Source organism: Eriocheir sinensis, chromosome 36 (assembly GCF_024679095.1).
Source record: "Eriocheir sinensis breed Jianghai 21 chromosome 36, ASM2467909v1, whole genome shotgun sequence".
NCBI classification, from domain to species: Eukaryota; Metazoa; Arthropoda; class Malacostraca; order Decapoda; family Varunidae; genus Eriocheir; species Eriocheir sinensis.
In genome coordinates this window covers 10,463,716-10,481,478 of record NC_066544.1, presented here as the reverse complement: position 1 = coordinate 10,481,478, position 17,763 = coordinate 10,463,716, and the positions used below count along the sequence as shown (strand labels likewise).

The 17,763-nt window shown below is 42.2% G+C and overlaps 1 protein-coding gene across 1 annotated transcript in view; it reads left to right on the top strand.

Moving 5' to 3' along the window:
* The window catches only part of LOC127007773 (uncharacterized), a 40,305-nt gene extending 24,032 nt beyond the window's left edge, over positions 1 to 16,273 (top strand). Inside the window, exons 3-5 of the mRNA XM_050879070.1 lie at positions 6,143 to 6,187; positions 6,621 to 6,777; positions 14,009 to 16,273. Of these exons, the coding sequence (XP_050735027.1) occupies positions 6,143 to 6,187; positions 6,621 to 6,777; positions 14,009 to 14,060 (254 nt within the window). The 3' untranslated portion in view covers positions 14,061 to 16,273. The remainder of the gene's footprint in view (positions 1 to 6,142; positions 6,188 to 6,620; positions 6,778 to 14,008) is intronic.
* The last annotated feature ends 1,490 nt before the right edge of the window (positions 16,274 to 17,763 follow it).

Genomic DNA, 17,763 nt, shown 5'->3' with positions numbered 1-17,763 from the left:
TCCCTCCCTCCTTTTTTTCCTTTCTTCCTTCATTTTTTCTTCCCTTCCTTCATTTTCTTTCTTCCTTCCTTCCTTTTTTCTTCTTCCTTCCCTCCCTCCTTCTTTTCCTTTCTTCTTTTCATTCTTCAATTTTTCCTTCCTTCCATCCTTCATATTTTTCTTCCTTCTATTTTCTTACATTTGATATATTTGGTGGTTACTTTTTTTTTTACCTTTTCAATGTAGTTTCTTCAATTTTCTTCCTTCCAGTGGTCTGTGAGAGAGTTTTCTTACATTTGGCATATTTGGTGGAGTCGTATTGAATTTTAAACTCGTATTTTGCTGTCAGGGTGCGAGAAGAGGTTGCTGTGCTACTGTGAGAGAGAGAGAGAGAGAGAGAGAGAGAGAGAGAAGTGATGAATGAAACTCGTATTGGAAGCTGTCAACTCATTAGACGCTTCTGTCTCTCTTACTCTCTCTCTATCTCTCTCTCTCTCTCTCTCTCTCTCTCTCTCTCTCTCTCTCAGGCGGATAATGAGGTTTAGTGTCTCAATCGGTTTTTTTTCTCCCTTTTTTTTTGCGTCGAAGATGGGGAAAGTGATAGAAGGTAGTTAAGGGTTCTAAAGATGAAGGGCAGGTCTCTCTCTCTCTCTCTCTCTCTCTCTCTCTCTCTCTCTCTCTCTCTCTCTCTCTCTCTCTCTCTCTCTCTCTCTCTCTCTCTCTCTCTCTCTCTCTCTCTCTCTCTCTCTCTCTCTCTCTCTCTCTCTCTCTCTCTCTCTCTCTCTCTCTCTCTCTCTCTCTCTCTCGGGGGGTGTTAGTCGGTCTGTTTCTCTCATTAACTCGCTTATTTAGCATTTTAGGTTACTACGTTTGTTTCTATCTCTGTCCTGTTGTTGTTGTTATTGTTTGTTGTTTTGGTGGTGTTGCAATAGTGGTGGTGGTGGTGGTGGTGGTGATGAAACGTTTGTGTTGTGGTGTTGATATGTCTCTGGTGGTGGTGGTGGTGATGAAAAGGTTATGATATTCTCGAGTCCTCTCTCTCTCTCTCTCTCTCTCTCTCTCTCTCTCTCTCTCTCTCTCTCTCTCTCTCTCTCTCATTTGTTTATTCCTTTCCTTATCTCTGCATTCACTAATTCTGACTTTTTTCTTCATTCATTCTCTTACCTTTCTTCTCCTTTTCCTTCTCTCCTTCCTTTCTGTCTTCCTTTCTTCCTTTCCTTTTTTTCCTTTCCCTTTCCCTTTCCTCACTTCCTTCCTTTCTTCCATCCTTTCTCCCTTCCTTTCTTTATTTAATCCCTTCCTTACTCCTTTCTTCCCTTCCTTACTTTCTTTCCTACCCTCTCTCCCTTCCTTCCTTCCTTCCCTCCTTCCTTCTTTCCCTTCCTCTTTCCTTCCTTCTTTCTATTTATCCTTCCTTTCGTCCTTCCTCTTTCCCTCCCTTCTAAAGTATAAAATATAAATCTAGTTCCTGGCAGAGGCAAAAAACAAACAAACAAACAAACAAACATCGACTTCCCCTCGTCTTCTGGCCTTTACCTAAACAAACCCAACCAATTATAGGACGTAACCTCACCCTAATGATACGCAACCTGAACCCCTCCTAATGGTACCCTGAAGTCACCCCTTAAATGGTAACCTCCTATAGAGCTCCCTTACGGCCCAGGCAATATATTTTAACGATAACCTATACCTTTTTTTATCCTTTTTTTTTTACAGTAAAGGAAGCAGGGGGGAAAAATAAATGAAAACTAAAAGCCCGCTAATCACTGCCCCTAGTAAAGAGAGTATAGATGAGCCCTTTTCTGTCCTTTTTTGTCGTTTTTTGTCCTTGTCCTTATTCTGTCCTTTTTTCTGCTAATCACTTTAGTATCATTTTTCTTCCATCTTCGTTCTTTGTATGCTTCCTTCCTTACTTTGTTTCTTCTCTGATTATTTCTTATTTTTACTTATTTTTCTCGTCCTTTATCTGTTTTTTTTTCCTGTTTAGCACTTCGTCATTTTCCTTTCATTTCTTTCTTTCTTCTTCTCCATCATTACTTTCTTCTTCCTTCTCTGGTTCTCTTCTGTTTTAGCGTTATTTGTTGCTTCGTGCTTTCTTTCCTTCTCTCCGTCCTTCGCTCTTCCTGTATTTTCCTCCCTTCCTTTCTTTAGTTCCTGCTTCCTTCTTTTTTAGCATTCCTTCCTTCTTCCTTCTCTGGTTTTCTTCCGATTTAGCGTTCTTTGTTGCTTCCTTCTTTCTTTCCTTCTCTCCGTCCTTCGCTCTTCCTTCCTGTCCTTTCCTCCCTTCCTTTTTTTAGTTCTTGCTTCCTACTTCCTTCTTTCTTTCTTTACTTCTTTTCTTGGTTTCGTTATCTCGCTTCCTTTCCACTCTTCCTATCTTTTCCTTCCTTCCTTTCTTTAGTTCCTGCTTCCTTCTTTCTTTCTTTACTTCATTTCTTGCTTTCGTCCTCTCACTCATCCTTCCTTCCTTTAGTCCTCTCCATTCTTCCTTCCTTACTTCCAATCACTTTTCTTTCTCCTTTTCATCCCTTCCTTCCTTCCTTAATTCCTTCTCTCCTTCATCTCTTTTTCTTCCCATCCTTAAATCCATCCATATTTGCTTTCCTCTCCCTCTTTATCTTCCCCCCTTCCTTACTTCCAATTACTTTCCTTTCTTCTTTTCATCCCTTGCTTCCTTTCCTCATTCCTTCTTTCCTTCATTTCTTTTTCTTCCCATCCTTAAAGTCTTCCACATTTGCTTTCCTCTCCCTCTTTATCCTCCCCCCTTCCTTACTTCCAATTACTTTCCTTTCTTTTCATCCCTTCCTTCCTTTCTTAATTCCTTCTATCCTCCATCCTTTTTTTCTTCCCATCCTTAAAGCCTTCCATATTTGCTTCCCTCTCTCTCTCTTCCTCTTCCCCCTTTCCTCTTTCCTTTCCTTCCATAATTGCTTTCCTCTCCCTCTTTCTCTTCCTTCCTCCCTCTCTTCATCTCCATTCATATTTGCTTCCCTCTCCCTCTTTCTCTTTCTTCCTCTCATCTCCATCCATACTTGCTTCCCTCTCCTTCTTTCTCTTCCCCTCCTTCCTCCCTCTCTCCTTTCCTTCCCTTCTTCCCATTTTCCCTCCGTCCCTCCTCTCGTTTTCCTTACCTGTTGCCAGCTCTAATTGGTTACATTTTTTTTCCCTCTCGTCCTTGAATTTCCTAGTGAGCGCAATTATAGTTTTTTCCCTCGTCCTCCTCTTCCTCCTCCTCCTCCTCCTGGCAGCCTTGAACTTCACCACCACCACCACCCAATCACGACCATTATCACCACCACCACCGTCTCCTTCTCCTCCCTCTTCCTCCTCCTCCTCCTCCTCTTCCTCTCAACACAACCTTTTGCCCATTAGGAAACTTAAAGGTCATGATACTGATAACCTATGATAGCCTAATACGCATTCATCGTCTTAGTCTATTCTTCTTCTTCTTCTTCTTCTTCTCATTATTATTATTATTATTATTATTATTATTATTATTATTACGGTATTATTATTATTATTATTATTATTGTTGTTGTTGTTGTTGTTGTTGTTGTTGTTATTGGTGGTGGTGGTGGTTTTTTTTTTCTCTTCCTGTTTGTTGATTTCCTATTATTTCCTATTTTCTTATTTTTATTATTTATTGGTCTATTAGTTTCTATCTATTATATGTTGATTTCAGTTTTATTAGTCTTTCTTTCATCCATCCTTTTCTTCTTTTTTGTTTTTGTTTTGTTGTTGTTTTCATGTAATTTATAAAAGGTATACGCTAATGTCTTCTTTTTCACATTATTTATTTATTTATTTATTTATTTATTTATGAGAAAGAACGTAAAAGGAGAAGAAAATAAGGGAATAATCTTGTGTGTGTGTGTGTATGTGTGTGTGTCACAGTGTGTGTGTGTGTGTCAGTTATGCAGGTCACCCGTCACATGTGTATTCCCTGACCTTCTCTCCCTCCCTCCCCACTCCCAACATGACCCCTTTCTCCCCCTCCCCCTTCTCCCTTCCCCTTCACTTTCCTCCCCTTCCTTCTCATACCACATTCTACCCATCTCCCAGCATCACCCTTACTTCTTTATCCTTCCTCCTCCCATATATTGCACTCTTTACCTCCTCCTCCTCCTCCTCCTCCTCCCCCACATAACCCCATTCACCCCCTCCCCCTTCTCCCGTCCCCTTCACTTTCCTCCCCTTCCTTCTCATACCACATTCTATCCATCTCCCAGCATCACCCTTTCTTCCTTATCCTTCCTCCTCCCATATATTGCACTCTTTACCTCCTCCTCCTCCTCCTCCTCCCCCACATAACCCCTTTCTCCCCCTCCCCCTTCTCCCTTCCCCTTCACTTTCCTCCCCTTCCTTCTCATACCACATTCTACCCATCTCCCAGCATCACCCTTTCTTCCTCATCCTTCCTCCTCCCATATATTGCACTCTTTACCTCCTCCTCCTCCTCCTCCTCCCCCACATAACCCCTTTCTCCCCCTCCCCTGTCTCCCTTCCCCTTCACTTTCCTCCCCTTCCTTCTCATACCACATTCTACCCATCTACCAGCATCACCCTTTCTTCCTCATCCTTCCTCCTCCCATATATTGCACTCTACCTCCTCTTCCTCCTTCTCCTCCTCCCCCACATAACCCCTTTCTCCTCCTTCCCCTTTCCTCCCCTTCTTACCCATCCCTCATTCTACCCATCTCCCAGCATCACCCTTCTACCTATTTTTTCCTCCTCCCTTATATTGCAATTTCTACCTTCTCCTCCTCCTCCTCCTCCTCCTTCAACCTTTACCTCTCCCCCCTCCCCCATGCTCCTCTGTACCCCCCACTCCCCCCACCACACATACCCCATCTCCATACCTCGTGCCCTTTAAGCCCCTCCCCCCTCCCTCGTGCCTCTCCGTGCCCTTCACCCTTTCCCTCCCCATCACCACCTTGACCCTCACCCATAGTCACCTTTATCTTTTCCTCCCTTTTTAGGCTTTATGATTTCCTCCCCCCTCCCCTTCCCTTTTTTTTTCCTTGTTTTTCCTCTTGTTCCACTCTTATGACACTCTTGTATTTCTCTCCCTTTTATTCTACAACCTAACCTTATTTTTTTCTTTCCTTCCCATCCCTTCATACATCCCCTTCCTTCCCTTCCCTCTCCTTCTACTGATCATCTTTTTTCCTCTCCTCCCCTCATTTCTCTTCCCCCTCCTTCCTCTTCCATTCCTTCTTCTGTCCAATCTTCTTTTTCTTTCTATCCTTCCTTCTCCCTCCTTCCCCTTCCTCTCCTTCTACTATCCAATCTTTTTTTTTTCTTTCCTCCCTATCCTCTTCCTCCTCCTCCTTTCTTCTTTTATTCCTCACTTCTCTGTACTTTCTCTATTTGATTACCTTTTACGAAAGTTTCTCGTTATTTTTATTATTATTATTATTATTATTATTATTATTATTATTATTATTTTCATGGCTCTTTTCTCCTTTCTTCCATTTCTTGCAGTCCTTCACATCTTCCTCCTTCCTTCCTTCCTCTTTCCCTCAACCTTCTTTTTCTTTTTCCTCTTCTTCCTCCTCTCTTGAATCACCAACTTTGTGTGTGTGTGTGTATGTGTGTGTGTGTGTGTGTGTGTGTGTGTGTGTGTGTGTGTGTGTGTGTGTGTGTGTGTGTGTAACCTTGCTCATATCCTTGCCATCGCTATATCTGTCAGTAACACGTTCAGAAATACTACTACTATTACTACTTCTACCACTACTACTACTACTACTACTATTATACTGTCACATTAACCTTCACTGTCGCAATCATTATCGTTGTTAGTATGTATTTGTTGTCATCTATTATTATTATTTTCATTATTATTATTATTATTATTATTATTATTATTATTACCCACCATCATCATCATCATCATTTATCACTATCATTACCATATCAGTCAACGTCCTCTTCATCCTCCTCTTCCTTTTACTCCACCTGCTCCTCCACCACCCCCACCAACACCACCACTTCCACTCCTCTTCCTCACCACCTCCACCCCCAACCACCACCACCACTCCTCCTCCCCACCATCAACACCACCATCATCACTCTTCCTCCTCCTCACCACCACCACCATCACCACCCACACCACCACCTCCACCACCCACACCTGTGATTAATGTGTTGTTTACCGTTGCAGTGATTGACTGGATGGAGGACACAAGCTCGCACCTGCCGGTCATCGGTGAGTGAGGACCCGCCCTTTCTTATGTGTTCTCTCTCTCTCTCTCTCTCTCTCTCTCTCTCTCTCTCTCTCTCTCTCTCTCTCTCTCTCAGGTCAGTTCAAGACTTTTTATTGGCTCATTTTTCTTTGTTTTACACATTTTTCCTCTCTTACCTCTTTAATTATTGTCTTTTTATTTAACTTTTTCTCACTCAAGTCAATTCAAGATTTATTTATCGACTAATTTTTCATTTTTACACATTTTCCTGTTTTCACTCTAATTATTCTGTCATAGTTATTTTTTTCTATCTCTTTAAATTATCTATCCATATATATGTTCATCGATATCTATCAAACAATCCATCTATATACCAACCTGTCTATCGATCTATCTGCACCATCAGCCGCCCACTAATACCTGTCAACCAACATGCACCTTCTCCCTTCTGCACAGACGAGGCGGCGCTGCCATGGGTGCCTCAACGCTTCGAGGACCCTGCCTTCGCCGAGGGTCGGGAGGAGGTGGTGCATCTACCTGGCGGCTGCACCATCTCGGGCAAGCAGTACGCCGAGCTGCAGACCTTCATGGAGGCGCCCAGCATAGATAAGTGGTGGGTACTGGGTAGGTGGGTGTGTGGGAGTGGCTGGGAAAGGACGGAAGGTTGGGGGCGTGAGAATGAAGAAACGAGGGAAGGAGGGAAGGGATGGGAAAAGGAGTGTAGGAGGGAAAAGAGAACCCAGCATAGATACGTGGTGAGTACTGAGTAGGTGGGTGTGTGGGAGTGGCTGGGAAAGAGAGGGAGTGGCTTGGAAAGGAAGGAGTGTTGGGGGCGTGAGAATGAAGGGACGAGGGAAGGAGGGAAGGGATGGGAAAAGGAGGGTAGGAGGGAAAAAGAGAACTCAACAAAGATAAATGGTGTGTAGGCGTGTGTGAGGGAATGGCTGAGAAAGGGAGGACGGTGGGATGCGTGCGTGAATATTAGGGAACGTAAGAGGAAGGGAACGGGATGGGAAATGAAGGGTAGGAGGGTAAAAGAGAGCCCAGCATAGATAAGTGGTGAGTAGGCGTGTGTGAAGGAGTGGGAAGGAGTGTGAGGGAGTGGCTGGGAAAGGGAGGAGGGTTAGGGGCGTGAGAATGAAGAAACGAGGGAAAGGAAGGGTAGGAGATAAAAAAAAAAAGACCCCACCATAGATAGGTGGTGGGTGCTAGGAAGGAGTGTGAGGGAGTTGCTGAGAAAGGGAGGAGAGTTGGGGCGTGAGAATGAAGAAACGAGGGAAGGGGTGGGATATGAAAGGTAGAAGGGTAAAAGAGCCCAGCATAAAATGGTGGGTAGGTGTGTGCGAGGGAGTGGGAAGGAGTGTGAGGGGGTTGCTGAGAAAGGAAGGAAGGTTGGGTTCGGGTGTGTGAAAATTAGGGAACCGAGGGAAGAAGGAAAGAGGATGAAAAAAGAAGGGTGAGAGGGAAATAGATAGATAGATAAATAGATAGACGAACGAGGAAAGAAGGGATGGAGTGGAAAAAGAAGGGTGAGAGGGAAATAGATAGACAGATACATAGATAGATGAACGAGGAAAGAAGGGATGTAGTGGAAAAGGAAGGGTGAGAAGGAAATAGATAGACAGATATAGATGAACAAGGAAAGAAGGGATGAGGTGGAAAAAGAAGGGTGAGAGGGAAAGAGATAAATAGATAGATAGATAGATGGAGAGAGATACTTTAACTTTAATAAGCTGAAAAAAATATTATGCCGCACTTGACCTACGTAGATTATTTTCATCATTGTTGTCATTTCCCAAACAATACTTAAAAACACTGGATTGTCATGATTAACTGATAGAAAAAGCCTCTCATAATAGAAAACAAGGAAAAAAAGAAAAGAATGAAAGAAAGGAAAGGGAGTAGGCATAAGGAAGCTATTTTTCTTTTGCTGTTTCTTCTTCTGCTTCAATTGCTTCTTTGTCTTTTCCTTTCTCTTCTTTCTTACCCACCTGAGAGGCTTCCGTTGTTAAGGCTTAAGGGGAGCATATACCTCACCGTTTACTTACTTTAAGGGGAGCATATACCTCACCGTTTACTTACTTTAAGGGGAGCATATACCTCACCGTTTACTGGCTTTAAGGGGAGCATATACCTCACCGTTTACTTACTTTAAGGGGAGCATATACCTCACCGTTTACTTGCTTTAAGGGGAGCATATACCTCACCGTTTACTTACTTTAAGGGGAGCATATACCTCACCGTTTACTTACTTTAAGGGGAGCATATACCTCACCGTTTACTGGCTTTAAGGGGAGCATATACCTCACCGTTTACTTACTTTAAGGGGAGCATATACCTCACCGTTTACTGGCTTTAAGGGGAGCATATACCTCACATATACCTCACCGTTTACTTACTTTAAGGGAGCATATACCTCACCGTTTACTGGCTTTAAAGAGCATATACCTCACCGTTTACTTACTTTAAGAGCATATACCTCACCGTTTACTGGCTTTAAGAGCATATACCTCACCGTTTACTTACTTAAGGGCATATACCTCACCGTTTACTTACTTTAAGGGAGCATATACCTCACCGTTTACTTACTTTAAGAGCATATACCTCACCGTTTACTTGCATTATTGGGAGCATATACCTCACCGTTTACTTACTTTAAGGGGAGCATATACCTCACCGTTTACTTACTTTAAGGGGAGCATATACCTCACCGTTTACTTACTTTAAGGGGAGCATATACCTCACCGTTTACTTACTTTAAGGGGAGCATATACCTCACCGTTTACTTACTTTAAGGGGAGCATATACCTCACCGTTTACTTACTTTAAGGGGATATACCTCACCGTTTACTTACTTTAAGGGAAGCATATACCTCACCGTTTACTTACTTTAAGGGGAGCATATACCTCACCGTTTACTTACTTTAAGGGGAGCATATACCTCACCGTTTACTTGCTTTAAGGGGAGCATATACCTCACCGTTTACTTACTTTAAGGGGAGCATATACCTCACCGTTTACTGACTGACCGACTGTACCAGGAGGGGAGCAAGAATAGCCTCCTCTGATTGTCTGTCATTGTGCATTCATCGATACGGATCCCGCGTTTCTATTTATCCATCTCTCTCTCTCTCTCTCTCTCTCTCTCTCTCTCTCTCTCTCTCTCTCTCTCTCTCCTTTCCTCGAGACGACTGAAGATGAAGAAGAAGAAAAAAATAAGAAGAAAGGAGAAGACGAACGGAAAACAAGAACAAGAAGGGAGAGAATAAGAAAAAGAAAGAAGTGGAAGGAGAAGACAAAGAAGCAAAAAAAAAAAAAAGAAGAAGAAGAAGAAGAAGAAGAAACAAGAGAAAAAAGAGCTTCCATATTCCAACTCCCTTTCCCTTTTCTTTCTTTCTGTTCTCTTTTGTTTTATAATAAGAGAGAGAGAGAGAGAGAGAGAGAGAGCACCAAATACAGTACTAACAAAAAAAAGATGAAGTCAAAAGCAAGTAAAAATATAAAGATAGGAAGAGGAAGAGAATGACGAAATACAAAGTTAACCTCGGTGCTCTCCATTTAGAGAGAGAGAGAGAGAGAGAGAGAGATGCGTAGCGCCCCTCTGATCTCTTTCCAACGCAGAGGAACGGCATGCATACTGATAAATGCTCCCTTTATTGAATACCTTCCTGCCCTTCATAGTCTCTCTCTCTCTCTCTCTCTCTCTCTCTCTCTCTCTCTCGCTTATTAGAGGAAGTAGGAGTAAGGGTATTTTTTTCTCTTTTCTTTCTATCTTTCTTTCTTTTCTTCTTTCTCTTTTTTCTAGTTCTTGTTCTTCTTTCCCCTTTTTTTTATTTTTCTTCTTTCTTTCTGTTTTTTTCTTCTTTTTTTCTAGTTCCTGTTCTTTTTTTTGTTATTTCTTCTTCGCTTCTTCCTCTTCTTCCTCTTCCTCTTCCCTCCTCCTCTTCTCATCAGACCAAACAAGGGAAGGCAAGGCAAATAGAGGGGAGGGGAAGAGGATCAAGAGAGAGAGAGAGAGAGAGAGAGAGAGAGAGAGAAAGCTAAGTTGAGAGGGTTCAGTGAGGCAACAGAGACAGCAACATCATCATCACCATCATCATCATCATCATCATCATCATCAGTAGTGACGTAACCTTCGTATGTATGAACAGCTGCTGGAGGTGACCGCGCGGAGGCATGGAGCTGCGACTTATTTATTAGGGGGTCTTAGTGGTGGATCATTAGACGTCTTGTTGCGTTTTAATTGGTGGGGAGTTATTTTGTGGTGTGTATATTTCTCCCGCCTCGCTCTCTCCTCCTCTTTCCTCTTTCTCCCCACTCTTTTTGTTTTTGTTTATGTTTGTTTTTTCTTGTAGCAATCTCTCTTTTTTTTGTGGTGAGGTTGTGGTGGTGGGTTGATAACTATTTGCAGTGGATGCTGTGATGGTCATTTGTTTACTTTCTTGTTTGTTTTCTCTTTTATTTTCTTATTTTTCCTTTTTCCTTTCTATTTTACTTCTTTTATTTCTGTTTTTGCTCTCTTTTTATTTCTTCTGTTTTTCTTTTTTCTTTTCCCTCGCTCCTTTCCTTCTTCCGTTCTTCTTCTTTTTTAGTTTTTTGCATTTATTTCACTTGTTTCTCTTTCCTGCTTTTCTTATTTTTTTCCTTTCATTTATTCCTTTTTTCATTTTCTTTATCCTTTGTTCTCTTTTTCTTTTATTTCCTCTGTTTTTCATTAGTTTTTCCTTTCTCCATTCTTCCTTTCTTTCCCTCTTTCGTCCTTCCGTTCTTCGTTTTGCATTTCTTCATATATTTCGTTATCATTATTTTACAGTAGGATTTCTCTCTGCTGTTATGGACCTCGTGTCCCTCTCTGTCTCTGTCATGCCTATGTGTCTGTGTCTTCAACCTTCGCTACATAATTTTCTGCCTGCCTGCCTGCCTATGTTTTTGTGTGTCTATTTCCCGGCCTATCCATCCACGTCTCATTAAGTCTCGTCTCTCAGCCTTTCTCTTTGTAAAATCTCTTGCCTCTGTTTTCCTAGCTATCCATCTACGTCTCTCATGTCTCCCAGCCTCTCCCTCTCTCTCTTTAGTCTTCTGTCTCTCTCTTTCTTCGTCTCTGTCTTTGATACTTTTCCTCTCCCTCATTGTTGAGTTTCCTGCCTCTCTGTTTCCTTGTATTAAGTCTTTTGTCTCCCAGTCTGCCTCTTCCTTTCTTTCTTTTATTCTCTCGCCTGTGTCCTTGCTTCTTTGTCTTTTGTACCCTCTCTCTCTCTCTCTCTCTCTCTCTCTCTCTCTCTCTCTCTCTCTCTCTCTCTCTCTCTCTCTCTCTCTCTCAAGTCCTTTCTCCCTTCCTCTCTCTTTTTCTTCTTCTGCCTCCCTGTTCCTTTGTCTCCGTCTCTAACTCCTTGCTACCTTCCCTCCCTCTCTCTCCTGCCTGACTGGTGCGTGCATGACCGCCAACCACCAACCGGCCAGTCTGTGTGTGTCGTGGTTGTGTGGCCTTCCCTCGCTTTCCTCTCGAGTCTGCCTGAGCGATGTGGTATGCGCGTCGCTCAGGGGTGAAGGCAACTAACTGACTACCTGATTTGTCTCCTTGTATCATCCGGTATCGATGTTCCTGTTGGGGATACATGCACATAAATGTTTTTTTTTTTTTTTTTGTGTGTGTGTGTGTGTGTGTGTGTGTGTGTGTACGTACCGGGTAGCCCAAAGGTGAACTTGACTTACGAACTATCGGATTTGTTTTCTCTTATGATTTTTGCGTATTAGAGTACCTACGTTAAGAAGTTCGTTAAAAGTACGTATAAGAGCACGTACTTATTTTGCGTAGATTAAAAGTGTGTCGCGATGTGCTGTGTGGCGTGGTGTTGGCGGGTGTGGTGTAGCTAGGAGTGGTATGTGGTGTGGCTGGGTGTTAGGTGTGGTGTGGTGTGTCGGGGTTTTGTGTGTGGTGTGGTGTGACTGGGTGTTGTGTGCGGTGTGGTGTGGCGGGGTTTGATTTTCCTACCACCTTACTGCAGTAGATGGGGAGGGGAGGGTTGTTTAGTCGGAGTAGGAGTCGCAACCTTAAAATTTCCTAGAGTCGGAGTCGGATTTTTTTTTTTTTTTTTTCGTTCCTCTCCCCCTGTGTCGCTCTTCTGCTTGGAATAGACACACACACAAAGCTTCATTAATGTTCTTTTTTTCGTTGTTTTATCGTACTCACAGACTCTCTCAATTGGGTGAAGGCGACTGACTAATTACCTGCTTTGTCTCCTGATGTGTCGCTTCTGCTGCCGGGAATAGCTGTACAAAAAGTTTCGTTAATGTTTTTCGTACTTAGAGGGTCGCACAAAGGTGAAGGTGACTGAGTACTCCTACTTTGCATTCTTGTCTTTATTTATCCGCGTGTGTCTGTCGCTGCCTCTGCCGGTGTGGACAAAGGTTTGTTACTTATGTTTTCTTTCTCACTCTTAACTTTGCATGTTCACTTATGTATACGTATGAGGTTTGCGATATGCAGTGATGAATAGGTGCAAAGCTTGTTAGTTACATTTCATGCCTTTTATTTATTTATTTTGTATTATAGCTTCGAATATCTTTTTAGCACTTAATTATACGTACAAGGTTTGAAAAATACATTGAAGATTGTTAGTTACGTTGCAGATATACCTTTCTTTTTGATTATAACTTCGTATATATTTTTAGATTTTCGTGCCAAGGTTGCGAAATATACGAAAACGTGTGAAGATTTTTTCTTTTTCGCGTTCCTGTAATGGTATAAAGAGGTGTTGAGCTTTCTTTGTGTTTGCAGAAATCTTTTGTATGCAGATTATTTCGTGTGGAGTTTTAGGAGCGAAAAATATAAGTTGTCTTTATATATCGTAGATTTCAGACAATATAGTTTTCGGGGAAGTACATGTAGCATGTGTGTGTGTGTGTGTGTGTGTGTGTGTGTGTGTGTGTGTGTGCAGCTCTTGACTCCTGGCCAGCGCGGACGGATAGTGGCTGGGGTGTGGAGGCGGTGGAGGGATCTAGGGCCATAAAAAAAGAGGCCTCGTCGTGTGTGGTGGCGGTGGCGGGTACTCAGGTCGTTGCTTTGTGAGCCTCGCCAAGAACATCTGCAACACACGAACACTCGCTCCGTCACGCGTCACTGCGGCGTAAGGGTCCTCAAGGTGCCCACGCAGAGGTACGCAAAAATAATGAGTGAAGTAATGAGTCTGCAAGTGGCTAGTCTGTTCGCACAAATAAAGACAAAAACATCTGCAACACACAAACCTTCGCTATGTCACGCGTCACTGCGGCGTAAGGGTCCTCAAGGTGCCCACGCAGAGATACGCAAAAATAATGAGTGAAGTAATGAGTCTGCAAGTGGCTAGTCTGTTCGCACAAATGGAGACAGCTTTTATCACATCTTTTATTTTTAGGGCGTTAGTTTTCTCTTTGGTATTCTTTTGTTTCCATTAGAGGAGTGTCATCTTGTGGGTATTGTTTATATTTTTGCTTAGCCATTGTTCTGTCTTGCACCTTAGAAAAATAATAATCGTCCATAAAGTCATCTTAAAGCTGAAGCCGTCGATTAGATTTGTATCAACCAAACGTATTTGCTAAGTTTGTTTGTATTCTATCTATTAACCAAGTATTTTCTATTACCTTGAACCTTAATGCACCTGACTTGTACCCATGGATGCTTTTTTCTTTACCTCTCATTTTCATAATCTCTAGGGGCTTCAAACCATACATTTCACCCCACTCCCCTCTTGAACATGAACTCTAAGGGTTTCAAATCGTATATTTCACTATTCACCCTCACCTACTCTCATTCAATAGACTCTACCAAGACTCACACTAACTGCAGCTCCTCTCCACCCCCGCAGCATGTGTGAGAAGGGCGAGGTGGTGTGCTCCATCAAGATGTTCAAGTCGTAGCCTCTCGTCCAAGCACCCCAGGAACACCAACTTCCACCCGCCCACCTTCGGCCACAGAGCAAGGCGGCATCTCTTCACTTCATCTCCCATCGACTGTGTTTCTGGCAGTGTGGGAAGCTTGGCTAGTATGGAGGAGCGCTTGTCATCCCTCCACGCCCGCCAAAGCTCTCAGTTGTTCACCACTTCTTCAACTTGTAAACAGAAGTCTCGGGTCAAATCAACGGACTATTTTTCTCAGTGTTGCTCAATACCGTGCATTTATTTTCCTACCGTACTCATAGTTTTGTTGTCCCTCTCACTCCATTATAAAGACTCCCAGGTGCGTGAGCCAGTCAGGAACACAGACAGGTGACTTGTGTTTTAATGGTTGACTGATGTTAGGTGTGAGATATATTTTTTTAATCATAACGTAAAAGATAATTACCATTTCATAATCATAAAACCGAATGTTCATTAGCTTTCTTGTTTCATGTTTTGTTCCCTCCATCATAACTGCTGTTTGTATTTGCGTGTTTGTCCATATTTTCATGTCCGTAGTAATTAAATAACACTCGAGTTGACACTTTGGTCACTGTCATGTACTTTTTTTCTTCGTATTTTAGCAAAGAGTATAGAAAGTACATTATATACTCTGTTATTAAGTCCTTTTTTTAGTGGACCGATGTGGTGCTGTGGATTGAGTAAAAGAAGGAAAGAAATTATGTATTAAAGAAAAGACAACAATGAATGATATGAAAGCGCAGTGAAGTGAAGGGAAAGAAATATTCGTGTGGACCAGTGACAAGACAGAGACAAAGAAAAATACGTAAAAGAAAAAGTGATTGTGTTATGTGACTGGACGTGAAGGCATGGACAACAAGAAGGGAGGAAAAAATGTGGTGCAGACGAACGCAGAGAGACGGAAACGGAGAAAGGAAAAAAATGTGCATACCCTAATGTGTGCTAAGTATACATAACCACGGCAGTGTATAAGATGAAGCGTCACGCCATCACAAGGAAGTTATATAAAAACCAGCAGCTCAAGTTAATCTCTACTGGCTTGTGCTGTGTTTTCGCCCATAAACAACACAATAATCATCTTAGCCTCGCCTCCCTCAGCAAGCCAGCACAAACACACCAAGAAAATTGGACAATGAACCTACTTCTGCGACTTATTTCTGCGGGATTTACTTTTGTGACAACTCATGGACAGGGAAGAAGTGAATCAGAATGTACGAGTTGTGAAAAAGAAGAAAGACACCCCCAAGCCACATCCACACAATAACAGCAAATAAACCACAAAGGGGAGGCTGTTTCAGAGACTATCTCCCTGACCATCCACTGAACCGCACGTGAAACAAATCATTCACTGCCATTCTAACTTTCCTATAGTTTATTTAAGCTACTGTACACTTAGAATATTTGGTGCTTATGGAATTCATGTGCATTGTTTTATTTTTATACGTGTCGTCTGTGTAAAACTTCGGATACAACTTTGCAACACTATTTAAAGATGGCTGACGTACACGAGAATATTGTTACGTCGCCATCATCACCTCGCCTCGCTCAACACCCCCAACCTAAACCACTGCCATATATTTAACCTTCCTATAGTATATTTTCACTACTGTACAGTTAGAATTATCGCTGTTAATTGACCCATGAGCATTTACTTATATTATTTGTATAAAACTATAGATACAACAAGAAATTATGTTGATAGGTGTATATAGACAATATATATGTATGAACGTGTCACACCGAACTCAAGAGCTTAATGTTGATGCTATCCTCAACCTACTGGTGGTCTCTTGTCTTCATGCGTGAAAGCCAGGAGCCCGCCAGCCTTGCCTTCCATGGAACAGACTACGTGTTTGGGATGTACTGCCTGTATGTGACGCTGTGCTGTGGATTTGTGGTGATCGGTGGACATGATTGGTATAGAGGATGAACCACAAGGAAAAAAGAAAGTCAGATCGGATACGTGCCGTGGGAGAGGAGAGTTGGTGGGGTTGTCCTTGCGAGACTTCTAGTGCTGTGTAGGGAAGAGTCGGTCATGCACACTGCACAGTCACGTCAGTCATAAGAAATGTTGTCAGCTGTTTTGTTTGTGTGCTTTGTCATTTTGGTCAGAATGGTTTATGCAGTGCTATGTGACCTGGTTTTAGATAATTATGGTGTAGGATGCAATATGTATTTTTGAAAGTTTATATATTATACTTTATGTGAAGGTATTTTTTTATATATATTCCTTTCAATTAAACATGAAGTAAATAAATGATTATTATATTTGTAAAAGAAAAAATGATAATACATTGAACGTTATCTGCCTAGAAATGTTAAATACACTGGTATGTGTATGTAACAAAAATCCTTGAGATAATAAATGATCATGTTTTTCATATAACCAGCTATTACGCCAGGGATGTATTGCTCATTGATTTTATTTGTTTATTTACTTATTAATCAGTTATTTACTCATTTATATTACTGATTGTGTTTTTTATTCGTGTTTTTTTTCTTGTTTATATTATTTTTTTACGAGAAAGGAGAGAGCTTAAGGGCAAGCAAAAAAAAAAGTTCGATGTCGCTTCTGCAAATAGTGTGTTGTAAAATAATTCCAAAACAGAGAGGCCAGAATCATTTGGAGAGGTGGCTTAATTCTTCTTTCTTATTTATAATTCATATATTTAATTTTATGAGCAAGTGCATGTGTAGTATTCGTGGTCTTGTTTGCATCTATTGTCGTATGCCATGGCTGCCGCACACTGACCGCCAAGGATTCTAGAGTGCAGTATTCTAGGCTCCTTGCTGACCGCGTGTCTGGCCGGCGTTGGCTGCTGCATGGCGTGCCAGGGTCCGGCAGGGCACCTGTTGCTGGGGACAGCAGCAACAGCAGGAGCAACATGCACGACTGAGTAGCGGGCTGGACTGAGGCGCCGCCGAGGTGCTGTGTGGATTAGTGAGTATTATACCACGGAAGTCTTTACCTAAGCTTGCGTGGTTGTCTGCATTGTGGACTCTCTCTCTCTCTCTCTCTCTCTCTCTCTGTCATTTAGTTTTTTCCTTCTTCCTTTGACATTACAGTCTATACCGTTTTCTTCTCTCCTTCCCATTTGTTCACTCTTTCCTTCTTCCCTTTTCATCTATTCCGTTCTTCCTTTCTCTCTCTCTCTCTCTCTCTCTCTCTCTCTCTCTCTCTCTCTCTCTCTCTCTCTCTCTCTCTCTCTCCTTTCGTAATTCCTCGTACAATTCGTCGTCATAATTCTGGGAACAGTAGGAGTTTTTACTATTTTTTTCCCCGGCCATTGTATTCTATCAAGCTCTCCCATCCTCGAGTATCACTTCAGGCAACAAAAGTATCTCGCAGACTATCAAAAAGTAAAGAAGAAAAGACTCACTATACAAAGAAAACAGCATCGATACTTCAAGGTTAGATCAATACACTCAAAAGAACACAACTAACCTTGAATAAAGAAAAAAAATTGAGATCATCTCGAGCGACTGAAATCATAACCAAAGAGAAGTTGACAACACACAGAGGCCGCTGTAATTAAACCTCCAACCACTGTCATCATCACCAACGTCACTTTAATAATCCAGGCCCGGCAGTAATGACAGGAGGAGGAAGGAGAGGAGCTTTAATTTAGCGGACAGGAGCGGCGTTGGAGGAAGAGGATGGCGTGGAGGTGCAGGTCGATCCGTGGGCCGAGAGATGCCACGC